The sequence below is a fragment of the Euleptes europaea genome, chromosome 1 (assembly GCF_029931775.1).
Source record: "Euleptes europaea isolate rEulEur1 chromosome 1, rEulEur1.hap1, whole genome shotgun sequence".
Lineage (NCBI taxonomy): Eukaryota > Metazoa > Chordata > Lepidosauria > Squamata > Sphaerodactylidae > Euleptes > Euleptes europaea.
Window position 1 is genome coordinate 71,600,962 of NC_079312.1, and position 24,893 is coordinate 71,625,854.

Sequence of the window (24,893 nt, forward strand, 5' to 3'; positions counted from 1 at the left end):
TGGCCTGTGACTTTATTTCCTGGCATTTAATACGTAGCCATCAGGCACTCTGAAATCTCACTGTAATTTAGAACACAAATACTGGCTCCCCCCACCCGCCCGCCCAACAGTTCTCACACTTTTGAGACTTCTTTATTTTCTTTGGCCCTGAAGAAAGTAGGGCTGATCAAAGACTAGATCAATCTAGATCAAAGTCCTGCATCAGCTCTTACCTGGAACACATACACAAGCCTCTGTGACTCATTTTGCCCTACAGCTGTAAAGGAACACTCCTCAGCTCCTTCCAGTCTATAAGCTGTAGAAATGCTTTGTTGCAGTATATAAAGTTGCCATGGACACACCCTGCCCTTGTGGCTTGAAGATAATTAACAAAAATTAATTTTTAAAAGCACAGAATTGGAAATACCATTATGTTATTTCTGTACTATGAGAATTGGGGAAAACCAGATGATCCAGTCATAAAGTTTCTATAAGGAAAAGCCTATGCTTCAGTACCAAGTGCCCTTTCCTCTACTGGTTTGTTTTCTCTGTATATAATGCTGCATACCTCCTCCATTCATAGGACAGTTAATATGGACTGTAGCCTACGTGCATCCACCATATTTTACCTTCGTAGGCACCACTCATACCCTTCACCTGCTGCTACTGAAATATGGAATGGGCAGGGTGCATTCCTGCTTATGTTTGCAGAGCTCGTACTAATATTCTGCACAATATTCTTAGGTTGCCACCATAGAACTGTACATTTTGGAACCATGGATCAACTACAAGGCTCACCAGAAGTTTACTCTCAGTATGTCTGCCGCAGGAAGACAAATGATACCGGAGGAACTTCAGATGGTCAGAAACATGCCATATATCTTTAGAGATGGTCATTCTGGTTAAGAGGTTAGTCAAAGAGTAGCAAATTCATATTGAGCAGCAACAGCTGTGGGAAAGTTTAGAGAGCAAATAAGACTGTGTAGAGGAAGTACATGAGTCAGCATTATGCTGCCTTCCTCTTGTAAGCTACTGGTGATAAGCCTCAACAAGTAAAGAAAACCTGTTCCTCTGCTAGGCTGACAGAGAGACCTTTGTTAGCAAGCTGAAAGCTCTGAAACTGCATACCATCCTTTCTAGTGTGGGCAAAGGCACAATGAGTAGAGGTGACTGACCTCCTCCAAGCAGTTAAATCCTTCTGTCTTCCTGAAACATTACAATAATTTTGTCCTGAAAGGACCCAGTACACATGCTTCTGGTACTGTACAATCCAGTCTCTTCCTATTTCAGGGAAAGTGATATATCATTATTCTGGCTATTTGACTAGGGACAAAAGCACCAAGGCCCGAACCTTAGCGTAACCTATGGGTGGCGCTAACACTACCATTACCGCAAACCTGTTCAGTAAAATTTTTAGACTTTATTATTACTGCTAAACACCCAGGAATGAAAACTCTATCATGTTTTTATTAAGCAAAAGGCCTGTGGCACTGAGCATATTACATTCATTTTATAACATCTGCATTGGCTTCCAGATGGTTTATTGTGGCATAGAGCTGTCTTGAGTATTATTTATAGTGGAAAGGCAGTCTTTAGTCTAAATAAAAATAAAAGGAAAAGAAAATATAACATCAGTTTGAACATACATGACATAATAATCTAATTGAAATAAACCTGGCTTAAGTTAGAACATCTTCTCAAACACAATATCACAAAATTGCCATGCTTCATGAGGAAGTCACTGAGAGAAGAGGCAAGAGGAGAAGCTTGAGTCCACATTGCTGACTGGGATAATACAATAAAGAATCTCATGAAGACTGGATGTGAATATGTTATGGCTACATTCAGAAGTCATGATAAACTCTAGTTTGATCAAAACCAACTACCTTTCATATCAAAATGCAGACAGTCCAACAAGCCAAGGTTTGTTGGTTGGTACCATCTGAAATTTCAACTCGGGTTTGTAGCTGGTTTGTTAATAACCATCTTGTATTAATGTGTTAAACTGTTTGTATTAATTGTGATTTGTTGTGACATTTGTATTCATATACCAGTAGTTTTTTGAAAGGTGAATTATCTCTGAATATGGAGGTTTTATCTAGCCTTATCCTCATAACAGCCCTATGAAGTAGGCTATGCTGGGACTGTGTGGCAGGGCCCGAGGACACCCAGCAAGCTTCTATGGCAGAGCAGGGAGTCAAACCTGGGTTTTCCAGATCCTAGCCCAACACTTTAACCAGTATACCATGCTGGCTCTCATCATGGCCTCCTTCGAGGCTGTGGGACCAACCCATTCCTCAATAAAACACTAACAGAATCAGACAGAAAGCTGTCCTCTTTTAAAAGTTACGAATGGTTGAAGCTGTTGTTATGTAGAAACTACAAGAAATGAGCTGGAATCTTAGAGGTACTCAGGAATCCAGTCCATATCCTACCGCTATCAAGACCTCACTAAGTGGCTTTAGGAAAGCCACTTTTTCATCCTCACACTCTCTCTCTACATATACAGACCTATCTTACAGACTGTTGCAAGGATTATAAAATAATGTATGCAAACACTGTAAGCGCTATATAAATGTTTGTTATTATTCACTTATCCAAGGATCTTGCTACATCCTCAGGCAAGGTAATCTGAATCATACACACAGATGCACAACCAGCCCAAGGGCTCTACAAAGTCAAGAAAAAAACAACATTAAGGGTTATAATTTACTTGTTGCACTTATACCCACTTTTCTCCCCAATGGGGACCCAAAGTGGATTATAACTGTCTCCTCTCCTTATTTACTACTACTACCATTTTACACAGTATGTTCTTAAGAAAACCTAGATAGCATATGCCAAGGTCACATTAATCCAAAATATTCATCCTAAACAGATGTACAGCAAAAGTCTGGCAACCGCAGCTCAGTACATAAATAAAGGAAAGCAAGAAGTTTCCAGCAAATTCTTAAAATGTAAACTTGTGTTCTCAACACGCAAAAGATGTTAATCAGTGTGATTCATAGGTTACCCCTTTCACTGGGGCTCCATAATAACATGGTGTGTCTACGTCAACAGTCTTGTTTGGTACAGGAAGTCACACACACACACACACACACACACACACACACACACACACACACACAAACAATGAACAGGGAGAGACTGAGTGTATTTTCAAATATATGCCTTATTCTTGCCAAGACAAAATATTAGGATTAAAGTTCATCATAATTTTTCTTCATTAGGGTAAATTGCCAAATGATATGAATGCACAACAGAATGGCAAATGAGATTCATGTAAATGCAAGGGGATAAATACTGCATGAAAACTGCTAACTTCATGTAAGCACTGATGGTATACTCTGGGTGTGACCTCCAAGGGAGAAAAAGAGATCCTATGGTTATATGGTACCGAAAAGCAAAATTAGGTCCATGTATTATTAGAAAAATGAATGAAAATAAGACGTATAATGAATCTATGATGTTCAGTAGACTCTACAGTTTGTTACCCTACCTCTCACCTGCACCCCAATCTATAGATGGAAAATGTACAGAAAAGACCAACTAAAATGAGCTCTTTTCCTGTGAGGAAATACTAAAGAGTTTGAGGGTTTTTAAAGCTTATCCAAAAAATAACTAAGGGGAGGGGGAAGGGCATTATAGAGGTCTATATAATTATGGACACGCTGAAGAAAGTGGGAACATTTCCTCCCCCCCACTCTCTCAAGCCAGATTTCAACATGGACAGAAGATGGATACAACTGCTACAGGGTTCTGCAAGCAGCTTCATGTATTTAAACCTCAGCCATCCACCCCTGCCAGGGCCATCAAAGACTAAGGTGACATAGCTACATGCAAGGTCTATTTGAAATCTGAAGCCAGTCTACAAAATAATTTTTTAGGTCAGCAATTTTTACTTCTCCAGAATGATTTTAAATTGTGCCTCACAGTACTAGAATTTGGGTCATCCATTGTAGCTGATTGGCAGTATAAGGCTTCCTTGTTGCTGAACTGGATTGCCCAATCTCGGCCATCCTCCCCACTGGCCTCAGAATGGGAAGGAGAGGGGATTCAAGCACCCTGGCCCTCTTCCTTCCCTCCTAATGGGCTCGGCCTTGCTCTCTCTCATTCTCTGGCTCTGTGTGCTCCACCCAGTTGTTCCTCCCCAGTCTGGCTTGGAAGCCTCCCTTATATACCACCCCTGGCCGCACCCCCTGGTCTTTGGCTTGAGTTATGAAAACTTTTAGGGTCAAGCTGCCCTTTAAGCCAAGTTGTAGAAGGGAATTATACTTTTTTTCCCTTTACAGCACAAGGGGACTGAAAATATGCCAGGTACCTAGACATTTATAAAAGGTTTCCAATTTGGCAGCAATCAGTATCACATTCCATACAAACCATACTATTTGAGTCCCATCTCTTGTTCATACACTCTACAGTGCCACCTAAGCTGAGTTGTAACTAGATTTGCCAGCCTCCTGCCAGGGATGGGCAACCCCCTGTCCCCAGCACCCATTCCCTGCCACCACCCCTGTGAGTAGCAAAAGAAAATTAACGTTTTAAAAATTGCTGTTGATGGTGTGCCATCACTTCCCAGGAGTGATGTCGTTTTTTTCTAGGAATCACCAGAAACCAATGATTCTAAGAGAGGGCTGAAGTGATGGCACCAGAAGTGATGTCACCGCCCCATGTCCCCGCCCACCCCAGTCTCCCACTGGCAACTCTAGTTGTACCCCTTCTAAACTCATTGACTTCAAGAGACTCAGAAGGACATAACTCTGCCTAGGATTGCACTGCTAGTGACTTTCATTGTCTTAAACATTCTCTGAGAGTATACAGAAATTTTTAAAACTTTGCAGTGTTCCATTTAAGGGATGACCTGTAACACTTTTAATGCACATGAGATCATTTTCAGATTGCTCCAGCTAACAGCATTCCAAGCCACAAGTTCCTATCATTAGAAACAGCTACATCAAAACACAAAGCATTGAATGGCTGACGTGGTTTAAGCAATAAGTCATAAAGTATATCAGACTAGGTAATAGGGGGCAAGGAACGGGAAAGGAGCAAGCAGAGTCAAAGAAGAGAGCTTTAACTAACAATGTGATTTGTGGAAACTTATCTGCCTTCTCAAGAAGGCAGCAGAAAACATTTTTGTCTTTTTCAGAGACTGTTTTGAATTAAAATTTCTGTTATAAGAAACAACACAGAAGGCTAGATTGCTGCAAACACAATAATATGGAGACAATGTTCACATAAAACAAATGGAAGGTATTAGCTGCATTCAAATAATGAGACTTGGAAATCGTCATGTTTTCATGCTCCCCACTTCCTTTTTTCCGCAGACCACTACTCAGAGAACAAATACTTCTAAACAAGGATTAAACTGCAGTTTGGAATCCTAACTTACAGGCAAGAGAACAAACAACAGTCTATAATTTCATTCTATTCAGAAGCCATGACAAACAGTGGTTTATTGACAACTAAGAAGTATTCTATTTCAGAGTCATGCATGAGAGGAGGGGGGAAAACACATGAGACTGAGGACTTCCAAGTCTTAATTCTATGAAGTCAAACCATGGAGCAATGTGGCATCTGTGCAGAGCCTCTGTGTATTTCCGGAAGGAGTATTCAGAAGTAGACACCTCATCCCCTGCCTTACTGATATACAGAGAGAACACAGATTCATGAATGGCTTAATTGAATATGGGAAGTTCTTCTCAAAAACACACACTTCCAGCTTAAAAGACACCTTGTCTAAAGTAAAAGAAACTGTAACTCCTTCGTCAACGTCTAATGCTGTGATTGTAGGTTTTTAGCTTCTGCAGCAGTTTTGTTCAGTCTGAAGCCACAAACCACAGGAAGCCAAACCTCTTCAATGAGATTCTTTACTGTCAACCTCTCCTCTTTTAAAAGTGCAGAATCTCTGAAACAAAGTTTGTCGTGTATCCATTCCCCTATGCTACTGTGGGGATACACATGGTATCTGTAGTGCTGCCTTTTTACCAAATATAGTAGATTGAAGGAATCAAGAGTTAATTTCCTTTTATGTAGCTCCCTCATAGGCCCTCAAGGCTTCCAGTAATACATCACAAAGATAAAAATACCCCATTCAGTAATGACTGAGTATGCTTCCTATATTACGTTCATAGAAATGTACTTACTAGTTTTAAATAGTCTAATACTGAATCAGCTATTCTGAAAGGTATACCTGGATTCAACCTAGTCACCTTATGAGGCATGAGAATCACCATAGCAGGTTAGGAACCACATACAACTGACCTGTGAGGAAAATTCTAATCACAGAAGCACTTCCTTATATAACCTTCCCAAAATCAGATGTCAATGAAGTAGAAATGAGATTCTCCAACTTTTGATTAACCACACAACTAAACTATAGGACATACTCAGGTTGTGCTGGGAGACTTTTCAAATCAATAGGCTAGGTATATAATAATTATATTTCCATATGTTTGCAGTAATATGGATTTTCATGGATGACACTATGACTGTAAATAATCTGGAAATCCAGAGGTTTTGATAATGAGTTTCCACTGTATACAGAACTAAACTTTTTACTTGGAAAATCGCAGACCACTACCTATTCATAAATGAAACTCCTCAATCCTGTAACCATGGCAGAAACAATGAGAGTAAGGAGGTGAAAATTGGAGAGTTGAGATGGAAATGACATTCTATCACAATGTAACTGAACTCCAGTAAACAGGAAGGTAAACACATAGCTTATTGGCCTAAAGCACTGGCTTAGTTCTCACTGAGAACTGGTCAACCTTTGTGTAGGCTGTATCACTTTGAACTGCAGGTAATATGCTCACATAACTGAATAATACTCTTTGATACAAAAACTTAGAGCCCTATTCCCCTGACATCTATTGGAGTCCCTCCAACTTGCTTACATTTGGCAAGGCATTTGGATCAGGCACAAGAAACTTGGAGCTACTGCAGATTAAACTGAGACAGCCCTGCCATTTGGTTAACGAAATGGGTGCTTCCTAGACGAGTTAATCAAGGGACAATCTACAAACCAGGTTGATGAATCATACTGAGGGGAAGGGAAAGCATCAACAATCCACAGCATCAATCCCTTCCACTGAGATTGCTGAATCCAGTTCATTGAGAGTACCCAATTTCAGAACATTTGCATAGAGTTTTTTTTTAAAGTGGAATACAGTCACATACCTGCCATTTTGTTGTTCTACAGTAGCCATGCAATGCAATGCCATTGGAAGTCATTACTAGATTGCCGGGAAGTGTGTTTCATCTCTTAGATAGTATTACTATCCTCTTAAGTGCTGGAATTATAATTACAAGGCACACTGAAAGACACTTTGTTCTGCTTCCCCAGTCAATGTTCTGGCTGCCTTTAATAATTTATCTTCTGTACAGTAAACAATTGTCTGTGTAATCACCTCATCAGGAGACAGTGACCAATCTGGGGCTACAGGGAGAGTCCCATTAACAATATTTGAACAGTGAACCCCCTGTATTGCTCCACAAATACCAATGAGGACAGCTGATCAACTTATGAAAGGGTTGGCAATGTTTCCAAAAGAAATTGCACTGGGAAGAAAAAAACAAATAAGAATACAAATTCCTACTTCCTTAAAGTTACAGCTGGGCTGATTCCATTCCTGGCAAATAGTCGTGTGTTCTAAGCAGGTGCATCCCAATGGCCTCCACTCGGGTTTTCCTCTGGGAGATCCAGAATGGCAATTCTCCTCCATCCCCAAGTTGACTATTATGACTAGATGAGCTACAGCAATGACGTAAAGAGATAGCTGACACAAAGAAACTCCAAATTAATAAAACTTACCATCTTCAATTACGATTTTGATGAGGCGGATTGATCCATTCCGGGCCTTGGCAAAAAAATCCTTTAATTCCGTAGTGGCTAAAAGAACCAGAAACATGATGATCAGATTTGAAAGGCAACTCAAAATGTTGGTCTGCTCTTCAACCCAATCAGAGAAAGCAAATAAAACAGGAGACAGAAAAACAAAGTCAGGTGAACACTTTAAAAAGTAAAGGACACCAGATTTCTCTTGTTTGGATCCACACTGTGTAGGGGAATACTGAATCTGACAGAGGTTTCAGAGTTAAATACTGGCTGGAAGCACATGTGATCTGGAGAACTTGATACTTGACTTGGGGTGAACATAATATCCCAAATTTAGCAGATAGTTTGGCTGGCACAGGCAGGGCAGGCTCGAGTGACAGTTTATTAAATATACAGTGTATCCTGATGTATACACAGGGCAGTGGGAGGGATGCTGGAAGGGGAACGATGATGATGGGCAGGAGCTACTCTGTTTTCGCTCTTGCTGTGGCTGTTTTGCTTTAGATCAGAGGCATGTGATCTTTCACCAGTAGTCTGCCAAGCAAAGGAGAACCCAAACAACTTAGATTCCTATAAGCGGAAAAGCATTGCTGTGCCTGTTTTGCTTTAGATCAGAGGCATGTGATCTTTCACCAGTAGTCTGCCAAGCAAAGGAGAAGCCAAACAACTTAGTTTCCTACAAGCGGAAAAGCAACTCTGCCCTCGCTTTTGCCCTCTGCCTGTCCTACGCTGACCCTTCAAGGATAATCTGCTCTGAACTCAAGAGAACAGCAGCCGACTAAGCCCTCGGTGAGGCTGCACATACTGGCAAATGAAAACCTCTGGTTGCGAGCTGGTCACAACTGACAATGTTTTCTCCCCATGCGTTGGCTGAACATGATTGTTTTTATGTTTTCATTTCTTCTACTGAATGCAGAATATGCAACTCTAGATAATTCAGTTAGCGGGAATTACATGTTTACTTTCTTTTCACAGCATAATTGGAAGAACTGTCAGTAATAAATAAATGAGATAACAGGAATTACAGGCTTTACAGAAATCATTTAAGTTCACTATGTAATTAGAATAATTGTAGTAATCAATATTTGTCAATAAGGTGACCTTGGATACCCTCAGATTCCTGGACTTGAGGTGTTCTGGCTTCACTAGTTAGGGACATTTACATTTGTAATGCTCACCCCTGCAAACTATGGTTTTCAAGTGAATCTTGTTTACAAACGCATTTGCGTGCTTCCAGTGGAAGTTTGTTATATTTACCACCTAAGAACACAGAAGGCAAGGCATTGTATCGGAGAAGCATAAAGGATCTGCGATACTCAGGATTTGTGACGCCGGACAAGTATGGTATTATAACATTCCTACCGAGCAAGTCCTTTCTGAAAAAGGGGAGCTGAGATCTTGTTTAGATCTTGTTGTCTTTCTACTTCTACCACTCTAGTTTTGAGGTGCTCCTTTGCTTTCTCGTAGCCCATCATCAAAAGAAACTGGCCCAAAAGCCCATAACATCCCAGCTTTTTCCTAAATGCAATTTGCTAGGGCGCTCCATATAAATCAGTTAGTATCAGAGTTATTAGACCCTTTTTTTGACAGAGGAGTTTTAACCAAATCATAAATATGACAACCCAGAGCCTGGACTGAACATTAACCATCCCATTTTCAATGCAGCATTCGAGATATTATTCGCCGCCTGAAAGATTTTCCTGAGGAACTTCGATTGAACCTTCTCTAAGCAGGATGTGTGACTATGGTTTTCAAACTGGAAGAAAGCCTTGGGAGTGCTTCCTCTACCCCTCTTCAGCACAAATTCTCCTTACATACCCTAACCAGAAAGGCTCATGTTAAGCATGCAATGTAGATAGTAGAGAAGCAATGCTACATCATGGTGAAAGGGAAAAGAAGGGAAAATCTGTGCGAGAGAGAACATTTGTTTAAAGCTCCTAATTTGCAAACCATAGTGTGTTCCTACACTACTGCAATTGTTACCATGACAGTGACTAAAGTTTGAAAGATCAATAGGGGAACCTGAACCCCACTGGACCTGTGAGACCTTTCAGCTGAAACCAGGCAGCTGTTCAGGGGACTGCTCTGCAGCCTTCCATCTTAATCCTACAGCCTGTCATTATTATTACACTGATCTGTGGTTGACTATGATAGCTGGCCGAAGCAATGAGAAGGTAATCCAAACAAAACAACATAAAACATGGAACACATCAAAACAAGCCTTAAACACTTCCAGACAAAAACAAACAAACTACAAAACAGTGTTAAAACCTGGGTAAAAAAAATGTTTTGCCTTGGTATCAAGAAGACAGTAGGGTAAATGGCAAGCAGTCCTCAAGGGGAAGGGCATTCCAAAGGCAGGGTGCCTGCACTGAAAATACCCTATGGCTGGTTGCTACCTTCCTCACCTCTAAAGGTGGAGGTAGAGAGCAGAACTTGTGAGGAAGCTCTTAGCTGGCGGGCTGGATAGTGTGGGAGGAGGTGGTCCTTCCCCAGCCCCAAGCTGTTTAGGGCCTTAAAGGTAAAAACCAGAACTCTGAATTGTACCCGGAACCAAACGGGGAGGCAGTGATACATTCACTATGCCCCACGCCTGACAGTAGCCTGGCAGTCACATTTTGAACCTGCTGAGGTTTCCAGAGTGTTCAAAGCAGCCTCACACAGAGTATATTACAGTAATCTAACCTGGATACAATCAGCGCATGGATGAGCATGGCCAGATCGTGATGAAGGGCAGTTGCTGGCACATTGGCTGAAGCTGATAAAGTACAACAGAGGAGGCCTGAGCCTCCATCCATAGGCCAGGATCCAGCAGAACCCCCAAGCTACAAACCTGCTCCTTCAGAGTGCACACAACCTCCTCCAAGACAGGTTGACTCAGTCCTCAAGCATCTTTATTGTCAACCCATAGCATCCCAGGTTTGTCTTGTCTGAGCTTCTGTTTACTGGCCCTTATCCATCCTACTGCCTTCTCTAGGCACCTGTTAAGGCCCATCCAACACAGATGTTAAACAGAAACAGAGTTGGGTGTCATTGGCATATTGATGGCATCTCACTCCAAATCCCCTGATGATCTCACCCAGCGGTTTCATGTTGATGTTAAATAGCATGGGAGACAAGATGGATCCCTGCAGGACCTCACAGTATAATGCCACAGGACTAACCAGCAGTCTCCCAGCACCATCTTCTAGAATTGGCCGGACAAGTAAAAGCAGAACCACCAAAGTACAACACGCACACCCCACGCCTAACCCAGCCAGCCTCTCCAGAAGGATACCATGGTCAGTGGTACTGCAAGCCATCCAAAGGTCCAGGAGAATCAACAAGGACACACGCCCTCTATTGCTCTCCTGGCAAAGTTTAGCAGTCAGATCAACCAAGGCTGTTTCTATGCCAAACCCACGCCTGAACCCAAATTGAAATGGGTCTTGTTATTAGGAAGGGGAGGGGCTGTAGCTTAGTGGTACAGCATCTGCTTTACATGCAGGTTCAATCTGCAGCCTCTCCAGCTGAAAGGATCAGGGAGTAGGTGATGGGAAAGGCATCTGCCTGTTTTGATAGACCAGTGGTCTCACTCAGCATGAGACAGTTTCATATGCTTGTGCATACCCACTTTATAAAGCAATTTAACTCACTTGCCCTGCAGCCAAATGCTGAAAATAGTACCTCAAGGTATTACTGTAGGAGCAAGATAATCAATTTATCATTCGTATATTGTCAAAGGCTTTCACGGTCAGAGTTCATCGGTTCTTGTAGGTTATCCGGGTTGTGGGACCGTGGTCTTGGTATTTTCTTTCCTGACGTTTCGCCCACAGCTGTGGCAGGCATCTTCAGAGGAGTAACACTAAAGGACAGTGTCTCTCAGTGTCAAGTGTGTAGGAAGAGCAATATATATTGCTATATATTGACTATATATTGCTCTTCCTACACACTTGACACTGAGAGACACTGTCCTTCAGTGTTACTCCTCTGAAGATGCCAGCCACAGCTGTGGGCGAAACGTCAGGAAAGAAAATACCAAGACCAAGGTCACACTACCCGGATAACCTACAAGAACCAATGATATCATTAGTATATTTGTAGATTTTTACACTTACTCAATTCTAAGCAAGATGCGGTCTACTTTGCAAAATGTCTACTGGTTTAACAGGGATTAATTATTTGGTTCTTATAGAACTGAGCTGGAGCTGCCAGTGCTCATTACAAGCCTCCTTTGTAATCTGGAAGGTTTAATCAGACTTAGTAACAGAGCACCTTTGCAGGAAAGGTTCAGCACACAATACCATCTCAAAAGGTGGAGAGTGAATGCTCCACCGATATCCAGTTAAGTTGCTTGACAAAGAAAAGCCATCACGATTCCACTTATTAGCAATGTGTGGCTTTGAAAGGCTGCTGGAGCCATCACTCAGCACTGCTTGGGCTCATCAGTCCCTGCTGCCATTGGAGGCCGTATCTGTGTCACAGGGCATCAAACTCCCAGGTTGTGGGCCTGGATGCCCCACAAAGAAAATTATTTCATACCAGGACTTACCTTCACATTCCTACTGTACTCACGTTCATAAATAAAAATAAAAATCCCCCTCTCACAATAAATTGTCAGTTTATATATACTTATTTACACTGGATTTGATCCTCATCTGCTAAATGAGGAGACTTCCTCTGTTGGAGGATAGTCCCTGGATCTAATCCACTGCTTCCAGCAATCAGAGATATGTAAACTGTTCGGAAATTTTATAGGAACCAAACAAGTGAAGGAAGGCAAATTTGGCAGCAAAAGATCCGGAGAATTAGTTGCAGATGAAGTCAATTTTATAAAGGGAATCTGAGTAATAATGTAAAGTATTAGGTATTGTACTGTGAGGTTTTAGGTATTGTACTGTTTTTGTAAATTTTTATCCAGTTTAATGTCATTGATTGTTGTATGTATTACACTGCTTTATTGCACTACTCTCCATTTGTAATCCTCTTTTACTGCACTGTTTTTGTATGCATTATACTATTGTGATTGCATTGTTTTTAACTGTATAATCAACCTGAAATCTCAGTAAGACTGACAATAAATGCAATTAAATAACGTCCTTATTCTCTGTTGTGTGGCTTCTGAGCTTCAACAGCTGTTCCCAACAAGAATTTCAACTTAAAAATAAAATAAAAACCAAGACACTCTATAATACCATTTCTTTTGGCCTTTTTTTTTTTTTTGCGCATTTGCACATTTGTGCACAGGCTACATGTGAAACGAAATGTCAAAATGTCAGATGCACAGGATAGACCAATAGCTTGTCTTGCCCAACGACTTGTCACCACTAGTGAAAAAAACTGGGGGCACAGAACTAGTGAAGTATTCCATTATTTGGCAATCACCTTCTCAGTCTCCAGCTGTTTCAAGTGCAAAATTAGGAACTGACCCCAGGCTGCTAATACTTCTAAAGAAATTACACTCAAACACCACTTGCCAAGTTAAATTCTCACCCAATGGTGGTCTAACAAAATTTTAATTCAAAGAGGCGTTAAACAGGGGTGTGTTTTAGCTCCCTTGCTTTTTAATATCTTTCTTTCTGATCTAGCGCAATCATTAGATTCAGTCAATGGCCATCCACCTAAATTACGGTCCCTGTCTTTACCTCTACTCCTCTATGTGGACGATACCGTCATCCTCTCTTTTACTAAAGTAGGCCTGCAACGATATTTAGATGCTTTTAACAATTATTGCCAATTGAACCTACTTTTTATTAATCCCTCCAAATCAAAGGTAGTGGTGTTTTCTAAAAAATAGTCTTTATATAAATGGCATATTGGGAAGGATTCAATCAAACAAGTTAAAAGTTATAAGTATTTGGGAATTACTTATAACTGTAACCTCAATTGGTCCGTACATCGACATAATACTATCAAAGTTACCAGGATTTCCTTAAACCAACTTAAGCATTTTTTTTATGCGAAAGGGAATCAATGTGTCCCTGCACTGATCAAAATCCTGCACACAAAAATACTCCCCCAATTTCTGTGGTGTTCCCGTATGGACTGGAGCCCTTAATCAAGAAATGGAGAACATTCAAGCCATATTTCTTAGACAAATACTGGGGATACCTAAATGTGTTTCATATTTTACAATTTGCCTCGAAATCGGGCAAAATTTGATTACCACTAAAGCTTGGATTCAAACAATAAGATATTGGCTCAAATTATATTTCCAAACTGAGCAAGGTCCCTTTTAAATCTTTTGAAAAATGAACTTCATTACTCTTCATGGGACATATTAATTAGATCTAAACTTTGTCAAATTGGAATTGATTTAGATAACCTTACTCTAGCCAATGAATCTTATATTTTTAAAAGAATTAAGCAACGTCTCCTGGATGCAGAACTGCAGAATCTTAGCCCAGCTCTACCATCCATCTGTTCTCCTGCGGCTTTAGGCCTTAATAACGACTTGGGTAAAATGGCTAGGTATTTGGATAATCTAGAGGTACCTTCTCAACACCGCGTTTTTTTATTAGCTAGGGTTAACGCATTCCCATCTAGGATGCTCTCAGGCCGATATCTTCTGATCCCCAGGCACGAACGTTTATGCCCATGTGGTTTAAATTTGCCTGATACAATTGATCACATCCTCTTAGATTGCCCTCTTTATGTGACTCTGCGGGATAAACTGTTATTTACTTTGCTCCAGTTTATGAGATACAGGAGCAATGAAGTGAAATGTAAATTTCTCTTGAGTGATCAGGATCCTAAAATTACGGCTACTGTGGCTGAATTTCTTACAGGAGTTCTTAAAGAACAAGAAAAGCTTTATTAACCCGAATTGTGAATTATATGTATTGCCTTTGGAGGTATATTGTTGTTTTATTTTTGTTCTCTGGCATGCCAATAAAGGTTAATGATGATAAAAAAAAGAAATTATAAGGATGATAGACTTTAAAAAAATTATACACTAAGCAAAGCAAAATCTATACAAATTATCAACCTTAAGCATATTTACACGTTTTTATTATTTTTCGTAATTTATTCTACTGACTGTCATTAAGGAGTGGCAAAAAATAGAAGCCTACCCATAAACACCAAGATCCACAAACTATCTGCACAGCTATAAACTACTGCTTCCTTCCTTCCTGTCTCTGCTAGTGGCAACTATTCTGGTGTGTGTGTTTGGGCGGGGGGAGAATTACAAAGCAGTTTTCGCATATTAACCATGAAATTCATTTTGGAATTTCTACCCAGTTTGCCTCACTGAGGCAGAAAATCTCCTTTGCTCTTTTTATTTAAATCTGTAAAAGAAACATTACAGTTGTCATCTAGGTACTGAAGAAGAATTCTTACTATTGAACAGGTAACCTTCCTTCACTCAAATGAGAAAAAGAGAAACAATAGGATTTCCACTTGTGAGGTGCACATCATAGTTGCTTGCCTCTTCCTATGAATAGTAGAAGCAAAATATGTTAGAGAACCTATGTCTGTACAGGTCTCAACATTTTACCTTTCTCACTGCAGAATTTGGATTGGGACAGGATTGCAGTTTATTGACACTGCTTAACATGCTCAAGTATAGAATTCTTATAACCAAATGAACCCATATGAGAAAGGGAGGGGCATCCAAAACATAACTACCAGAATACACTGGATGACTTCAAGGATGTGGACAAATTGCTTGGAAGAAGGCATTCTACTATATTCATGCTCGACTTGCCTATCACAGTTTGTAACATCCACCTGATGGGGATTGCCAAACTGAGCCCAGAGATGTTCCTTTTAAGGATGAGGTAAGCCTTGAAGAAGGAAGTCGTGAAGCTCCTCCCGAAGAAGCCCTCCCTAGGCCCAAATGAATAACCACGAACAGGTGGAAAATATCCCCTTTCTCGGCAAGATGCCCAAACAAGCAGTTGCAGTCGATTTATTTAGAGGACACGGATTATCTGGATCAATTTCAATCTGGTTTCTGACCTGTTTTGCAACTGAAAGTGTTTTGACTGATGACTGATTGCTGGGGTAGCAATAGGAGGGGTTTGACCCTAATGATGCTCCTGGACCTCCCAGTGGGTTTTTGATACCATTAAGTGTAGTTACCTTCCAAACCAACTAGTTATGATGAATAGCAGGGACACCATAGTCTGCTTTTTCCCCTCTCTGGTGTACAAGAACATGGGAGACAGTTCATCTAGGACATATGCTACGGGGTCCTAAATCTTGTCTGCTATGCAGTTTAAATCTACATGTAACCACACACAAAGGTGGAAGGAAACACCACCAGCTGATGACACGCATCTCTACTCCTTTCAGACTGAATTGTGTGAGCCGTCAATGTCCTGAATTCATGTCTGGAAACAGAAATGAGCTACATGTGGGTCAATAAACTGAAGCTCAGGCCAGATAAGACTGAGATGCTAATGGTCAGCCACTGAGCCAACCAAGGCTTGCAGATTCAACCCACTCAGAGTGGAGTTGCACTAAAAAAGACAGTAGGCTTGCAACTTGGTGGTGCTACCGGATCTCTGTGTATAGATGTAGGCACAGGTGTTCTCTGTGGGCTTTGGCTAATTGGTATATTCATCAGGTGTGGACTTTCGTTGAAAGACATGATCAAACCCAGGATAGACTACTGTGATCCACTCTATAGCTCGTTCTCTTGTATTAACCAAGAAAACTGTATTAACCAAACTGCATGGACATTTTACTTTTCAACTCATGGATAAACACTGTTTTGACCAGTAATTTCCAGCCTTTATTTCAGAAAAGCTCTGGATACATGTTAATATTATGATCATATGCACGCCTACTCAGAAGAAACTCCAGATTTGTTTAATTAAATGCAGGCAAACTAGTGACCAAACACTGCGGTCTTAGCCTTCAAGTCAGCGATTTTGCTTAGTATCTTAGCATATGCATACAGAATGAAAATACAATTCTGCTTCTGCTGTGCATGCAGCTACATGGTCAAAAGTTATGACTCAGGCTACCAAAAGGCTCTATTAACTTTCATAGCAATATACTGTAACTGCTATAGCAATATGTAAGCATGCATGGTCTTTATGAAATACATGAAATGGGAAGGAAGTCTTTTTTCTCTCTTACTGTCTAAAATCCAAAATCTATTTAACTTAAATTTAATTTAAAATCAATTCACCCTAATAGTATTACAAAAGTATTGCAAAAAGAGATGGTAACCCACCCAAGGCAGCCACTCAAGAGATCCACTCTGCTTGACCTCTACAGTTTCAGATGGGGAAGAATACAGAAAAAGTGAGGAATGTTTTATTAAATAAATATCCCTACACTCTGGACATGTTTTCCTAAGTTTCTTCCAGAACTGCTACAGCTATCTTGATTCACTACTTATAATAGTGACTATTTTCTTTTTACATATATGTCATATTGGGAGGAGTGTGGGCCTAGTTTTCCTCCAAGTATCCTCTTCTCTGTCAACCTATGTCCCAGGAGCGGCTAACCAATTCTGGATCAATAATACATGAACACTGAAATGGATGCCTTCCTGAATTTGACAAGTAATTGTGCCAGTGGCTATCAATCTTTCATTCTCTAGACACAACCTTTGTGTTAAGGGAACCTCAAGTAGTGGCTTTCGCTTCCTATTCGTGGGCCTTAAAGGTAGTAGATACTACATTCAATATTACTATTAAACCAATCCTGAAACGTCATGTTCTTGAGGGGAACCCAGGTAATTTGTTCCTGACTTTTTGGTTCTCACACACAGCTTCTTCTCATCCTAGCCTCACTGTATGAAATGTGATCCTAGATCTATGTTTCAACATAGCTATCTCCTGCCTCTTCCTGAGACCTGGGGAAACTTTTTGGATTTTCTCTGACTCCCTCATGCTAAGTGAAAGTCGATCCAGAGGAAGGAGTCTTTTCCTCTGCAGCAGTGGTCCCCAGTATGGTGCCTGTGGGGGTCATGGTGCTCACCTGTGTTTCCTGGTGCCCCCTGCATCTTCCCCAAGGCATTTCTTCCTCAAAGCAAAGAGCTGGTAACTGGCTTGCTTTCCCTTCACAGGCACAGGAGGTGCTTCAGAAGGGTCCAGGAAGCATCACTTTTGGGTTCTCAGGGAGCACCCATATGGAAATAGCAGTCTCCATAATAGAAAGATGCTTGGCTTGGAACCTCCCAATATTCTGTGGACCCCTCTCCAGCAGCCATTTTGTTGTGGCACCCATAGACTGTTTTCAAAATTCTAGAAGTGCCTGCAGGATCAACTAGGTCAGGGAACACTGGTCTGAAACACTCATCCTATTTTCTTGCCAACTGACCATGTTAAATGGTTCACTGCTGTCACCAGAGCTGTCCAAAAGCAAGCATCTAAGCTAAATAATAGAGAGAAATGAGTAGTTTGCAATCTAAAGTATAATGCAAATTCCTTAGTACTCAGTAACACTCCTATTGCTTCCTTCCAAGGAAAAGGTAAATTCTGGATTACACACTGTGGTCAGTACAAGAAGGAATGTCCTCTCCACGGTAGCTACTCTGTGAGATAGACACTGCTCTCAGAGAACTCAGCATTCAGAACGCAACTATGCTGTGCAAGGTTTTCACACCATCACCAACTTTTCAAGGAATATCCAGCAGTGACATCAATAGTCCCCACTAGTACTAGAAGGTACAATAGTAAGGTGCCTGATATACACTTTATGGCTGCCAGACACCAGTCTCTACAGTGTAATATGTAAACTTGACCAAAGTCATGCAAGGCAAGATCACAAGTATACCAAAGTCTTGATTTGTTTAATCTTTGTTACATTTGTGTGTATGTGTGTGTGGGGGTGTCAAGTCACTGTCCTTAGCACCATGGGCATCAGAAGGAAAGGTGTTCAGAAGAATGCTGCTGCTATCTGTTTGAGACAAAAAGCTGAGTGGGAAAATGTATCACTTTTGGAGACAGTTTCTCTCAGAAGGGTTATAAGCAACAAGTGCAGGACCACCAAGGCCATGAAGAGTGCATCTATATTGTCTAAAATCAAAAAACTAACTGAGAAAGATCCCTGTATTGCCAACCACATGCTAGAGTCCCAAATATTTTTCTGCACCTTAATCGTGTTCCAATATTTCTTATATCCCTGTTTCAGCTTCACTGTGGGGGAGGGGGACATATTTCAGACCATCTAATTTAGGCATCTCTCAGTGATCCCAAATACCAACTATGAAGCCTTTGAGGTGTCAATATGCCCATGCAAAGGTCAGCATTTCAAACACATGTTGCCACTCTCCACAGGGGACTTTAAACCGTTTTTAAACCGACACTCATTCTTGATTTAGAGGTATTTAATTGACCTCATAAGAGCCCCGTGGTGCAGAGTGTTAAGCTGCCGTACTGCAGTCCCAAGCTCTGCTCACGAGCTGAGTTCGATCCCAATGGAAGTTGGTTTCAGGTAGCCAGCTCAAGGTTGACTCAGCCTTCCATCCTTCCAAAGTTGGTAAAATGAGTACCCAGCTTGCTGGTGGTAAAGGGAAGATGACTGGGGAAGGCACTGGCAAACCACCCCGTAAACAAAGTCTGCCTGGAAAACGTCGGGATGTGACGTCACCCCATGGGTCAGGAATGACCTGGTGCTTGCACAGGGGACCTTTACCTTTACCTGACCTCATAAACCAAGTCCCTGGCTACTGACAGGGTTCAGAACAACTGCCATTGCTTCCAGACATACTAAGACATTGAGGGGGTTAGTTACAAGACAGACCCTGGCTATCTGAAACACAGCTTCACAGAGGGCTGTGCCAGTGTATATATTACTGTCTGAACTCCAAGGCTGTAAAACAATCTCATGGCTGCTAGTCATTCCCCCTCCCAAGATTCCTGACAGTCAAGCAATGACTGGAGAAAGAAGGATCTGGTATCAGGTACCCAGGATGGATCCCAACAGTCATCTTATTACACTAAAAGGGTCTTAAGTGCACTCTTGTAGAGGGGTTCCCTCTGTTCCAATAGCACTCAACTTTGCACGGCCTTAATTATTCAGACGCCCACAAAATTATAGCTCTGTATCAAGTGAAGGCCTTTTGTTTGGCTTAAAGCTTCTCTGTGTACTGAACATTCCCCCTCCCCCACTGAACATTTTTTTCCTTCACTTTGCAGAGGCTAAACAAAAGTCTCCAGATCAGGGGTGTCAAACATAAGGCCCACGGGCAGATCCGGCCCCTTGACAGCTCTTATCTGGCCTGCGAGCCAACCAAGGCAGCCACTCCCACCCCACTTTTGATCTGGGCTGGTGAGGCATGACCCAGTCCGACCAAGTGGCATTTATATCATACCCGGCCCTCGTAACAATTGAGTTCGACACCCCTGCTCTAGATCATTGTTTGCTTCACGTGTCACAGATATGTGGCTGCCTTGGCATGTACACACAGCACAAAGCTGAGGCCTCAAGCCAATCCTAGCTTCCTAGCACATGTACCTACATATATCAAATACTGATTTTACATTCATATGTAAAAATGTAAACCACAAAGGAGCCCTCCCTACCACTGATAGTACTGAATGCAGAACTTCAGGCATTTCCTCCCCTCCCACACATTAAATACCCCTTTTGCAGTTCACATTCAGTAGAAAAATAGAGAAGCAAGCACTCCACAGAAAGATAACCTGCAGTGCTCCTAACATACAGGCAAAGGTTCCCTACACCTCATTCCCGTGATTATGTATCAAGGACAGCTTTATTCAGAAAAAAACACTGAGTGAACCAACTTCCTTTCCTAAACCATTAAAATACTCTCCTCTCCACTAGCCAGAAAACAAAATTCTTGTGTAGTACGAGAGCTTTCTGTGCCAAGGAAAGGATGTCACCAGAATTTTAGTTAAAAATTCCTCAATGAATTTAAAAGATGAAATTCAGCTGCCAATTGTTCTCTCGGGGAACTTCACACCAGCACAAAGAAGGCATCTCTTCCATCAGGCTGGGAAAGTCAAGAGGATGGTCAAGTCACAGCATTGGCTACATTACACCCTCGTGAGAATAGATCATGGAAACTGGTGTGCCTTTATTGAGCGAACTCAATGAGCCACATGATTTAGGGCTAAAGGACTTGGATTTACTGCTGAGCAAAGCTATCTTGAAGTCACCTTGTGAAAAGCCCTGCTTCATGTTTTCTTACGGCGAAGTGTCAATAGCAGGTTTGCTCTTGCACTGCACTGTGAGGTTCTCTAAGGGCACTTTCACACAGCCCAAATAATGCACTTTCAATCCACTTTCAGTGCACCTTAACGTTTGCAAGCGGATTTTGTCAGTTCACACAGTAAAATCCACCTTCAAAGTGCATTGAAAGTGCATTATTTGGGCTGGGTGAAAGTGCCGTAAGTGAAGGGAACACAAGTAGGGCCTAGACAGGAACATCACTCAGTTATTCACCATTCGGTAATGCTTAACAGGAAACAGCAAATTAACATTGGCCATTTGCTTCTCTCTTTTCAATTATACTGTTAAGTAAACACGCCCATTGTTAAGAATTGGCCTGGATCCTCTGCCAAACTGGGAATATTACATCAATCCTTCACTTGGGCTTGTTACGTTTTCTTTTCTTTCCTTTTTTTATAAATTTTTATTATTTTTTCAACAATACAGAAAAGAAAAGGAATAATAGGTAAAAGGGAAACATAACATAATATAAGTTTGTGTGTGCCCTGTGATCCTGTCATTACTCATTTTTGTAATCAAGTATTTTCTTTGTCATTTATGAGTCATTATATCACTATATTTCTTCTGAATAAAAAATTACTTTTCATTCGTTACTATATTTCTATATTACATTTTCTTAAAGGTTTAATTAGCCTTCTTTAGAAAAGCTCCAGTGTTCCACAATTGAATCCACACACTGAATCAATTCAAATGTACAGAAATAGAACCTTATACCGTCCTTCATGGGCTGTACTAGTCCACATTACTCGATGAAAACTGCATTTTAAAGACAACGATCCTAAGCAAATTGACTCAGAATCCTATTTTAGTATACTCAGTGGCTTACTCCCAGAAAAGCGTTCTTAGGGTGGCAATGATGTAAAACTAAAACAAATCCTTTCTACACAAACTAGCATGTCACGAACAACAGTTTCTAACTCATCTGTTTCCTTGACAAGCTAGCCTTCAGTATACACAGAAGCCTTTAAATGGAGGAACATTCAAACATGCAACCCCTCCTCCTGAAAGATGAAGTGATACAGTCCAGAAAAGGCCAAATCACCCATTATTTTTCATATTTAAATTTTCCCTCAGGCTAAACCTGCAGATAACTAGATTAATGGTCGGGTTGAATTATGAACACAATGGGTTCAGCTGCTTTTCATATCACATACACAGACAAAAATCCTGCCTGATGCTTAATCCCCATGTAAGGGTAAAATGTACTTATGGCATAAAACAAGAGCAGTTTCAAATTCTAAAAAAATGTAATCATTGGGATTGGGAGGCACCATTCTGCGGTGGTTCTGGTCCTACCTAGAGGGTTGGTTTAGAAATTTAGAAGGTGGTACCGGGGAACTGTTGTTCAGCCCCTTGGCCTATGGGTCTTCCGCAAGGTTTCATCTTGTCCCCTATGCTCTTTAACATCTACATGAAACCGCTGGATGAAGTCAACTGGAGAACTGGACTGGGTTGTCAATAATATGCAGATGACATTCAGCTATATCTTGAGCTTCCAGCCAAATCCAGGGAGGCTGTAGAAACCGTGAACTGGACCTAGAAGCAGTTTTGGAGCAGATGAGTGCTAATAAACGGAAACTTAATCCCAACAAGGTAGACGTGCTACTGGTAAGTGACGATCTGACCCTGGATTTAAGGTGTTACCCGATCTGTATGGGGTTGCACTCCCCTGGAAGGAACAGAACTGTAGTGAGGGGGGTGCCCCATGGAACAGGCTACATACAGTTTGCATTTAAAGTGGCCATCCCTTCTTATTTACAAGGCATCACATGAAGGCATTACTGCTTGTGTGCCAGCGGCACAAAGTTAAGGGACCTAGGTTATATTCTCAAGGTTTCAGATAACGTGATCCAATTTTCTCCGTTCTTCACTGGATCAGCTATTATCTTTTGCTTAAAAGCAACTTGGCAAACTGGAATTCCCACTGGACAGATTCACAAATGAAGTGGCATGGATTATCTCAATCCTGCTGTAAGAGCTCTTTTCTTCGATGTGCTGAAGCATCTGGCGAGTAGGGCTGCCCATTATATCGTCCTCCACCTAGCACACAATGAGGATGTAAAGTAAACAAAAGAACATCTTTTGTTTCAAGTAATACAAGAACTACTAGAGAAACAAAAAGAGAAAAAAGTGAAAACAAAAAGAAAGAAATCAGTGGTTATCTGTAAAAGAAAAAGAAATCACACAGAACCCCAGAGAACTGAAGCAAACATACTGAAGCACATTTTGTCTGACAACATCTCCCAGCCTAGGAACATAACCAAGCATGTCAGCTGTGGAAACTGTGGTTCCCAGGACTTGTTCAAACACAATTCGGACACCTGTGTGCTTCGCACTGTGAGCAGGAAGCTAACTAAGCCTTGGGCCAGCAGCTTCCCATCAGAACACACTGAATGTTTCTGAATTAACTGAGACTTATATGAACAAAAAAAGTTAAAGGTAAAGGTAGTCCCCTGTGCAAGCACCGGGTCATTACCAACCGATGGGGTAACGTCACATCCCGATGTTTACTAGGCAGACATGTTGACGGGGTGGTTTGCCACTGCCTTCCCCAGTCATCTTCCCTTTACCCCCAGCAAGCTGAGTACTCATTTTACTGACCTCAGAAGGATAGAAGGCTGATTCAACCTTGGGCCGGCTACCTGAGACCGACTTTCGTCGGGATCGAACTCAGGTTGTAAGCAGAGCTTTTGACTGCAGTACTGCAGCTTGCCACTCTGCGCCATGGGGCTCCATATATGAACAAAACAGATGCAAAATAGGGAGGGACTGATTTATTCATGCACACAAGCCCCTGGTCATACAAATATTCTATTCATTGTCCTTCTCCCACACTCCATTGTGTTCCCATTCTAAAATCACCTAGGTGGCTTATAGTGTGTGTGTAAAGTGCCATCAAGTCGCAGCAGATTTATGGCGACCCCTTTTTTGGGGTTTTCATGGCAAGAGACTAACAGAGGTGGTTTGCCAGTGCCTTTCTCTGCACAGCAACCCTGGTATTCCTTGGTGGTCTCCCATCCAAATACTAACCAGGGCTGACCCTGCTTAGCTTCTGAGATCTGACGAGATCAGGCTAGCCTGGGCCATCCAGGTTAGGGCAGGTGGCTTATAGGCCATCAGTAAAAAGAAAACAACAGCAACCAACATTAAAAAATAGCATTAAAAACCCCTTGCAGCAATAAAAGTTTTTTTTTTTTTGCCATCAAGTCACAGCTGACTTATGGTGACCCCGGTTTTTCAAGGCAAGAGACGTTCAGAGGTGGTTTGCCATTGCCTGCCTCTATGTCACAACCTGGAGGTCTCCCATCCAAATATTAGCCACGGTCAGGACTGCGAGTGTGTAACTGGCCCAAGGTCACCCAGCAAGCTTCCATGGCATGAGTGGGGATTTGTACCTGAGTTTTCCAGGTCCAACATGTTAACCAATGCACCACGCTGGCTCTCGGCAATAAAGTTAAGTACTATTAAAAGCTGGCATTAACAGGACAGACTTAGCCTGGTGCCTAAGTTATAGTAATGAGGGTGCCAGGCAACTCTCGCTAGGGAGCGGGTTCCAAAGCCAGGATGCCACCACAGAAAAGGCCCACTAGTAATATTCATACTTGTGGTGTGTGAGAACAGAACCATGAACCCACACTCCATTTAAGGAACTGTTTATTGACACCAAGACTCCTTTCAGATTACTGTTCTTAACAGGACGTTATCTGTTGTTGGCCCAATTCCAAGTAAAGGGATACAGGGACGGGTGTTTCATACAGCTCATTTCAATCTGTCTATGAGCCATTGCTGAAGTGCTCCGCCCATTTCAAACAGTGCCATGCTTTCCTCCCATCTTTTTCACAGCGGTTTTTTTGGGGGGATTTTTAATGTTCTAAGATTAGTGCTATAGCGCTATATCATCAATCTTAGAACATTTTTAAAAAGCTGAAAAAGAACG

The 24,893-nt window shown here is 41.5% G+C and overlaps 1 protein-coding gene across 2 annotated transcripts in view; it reads right to left on the reverse strand.

Annotated features, from left to right (window-relative positions):
• The window catches only part of TWF2 (twinfilin actin binding protein 2), a 74,738-nt gene that overhangs the window by 39,307 nt on the left and 10,538 nt on the right, over positions 1-24,893 (reverse strand). For both annotated transcript variants that reach the window (XM_056856520.1, XM_056856529.1), the window contains exon 2: positions 7,796-7,873. In XM_056856520.1, the coding sequence (XP_056712498.1) occupies positions 7,796-7,873 (78 nt within the window). The remainder of the gene's footprint in view (positions 1-7,795; positions 7,874-24,893) is intronic.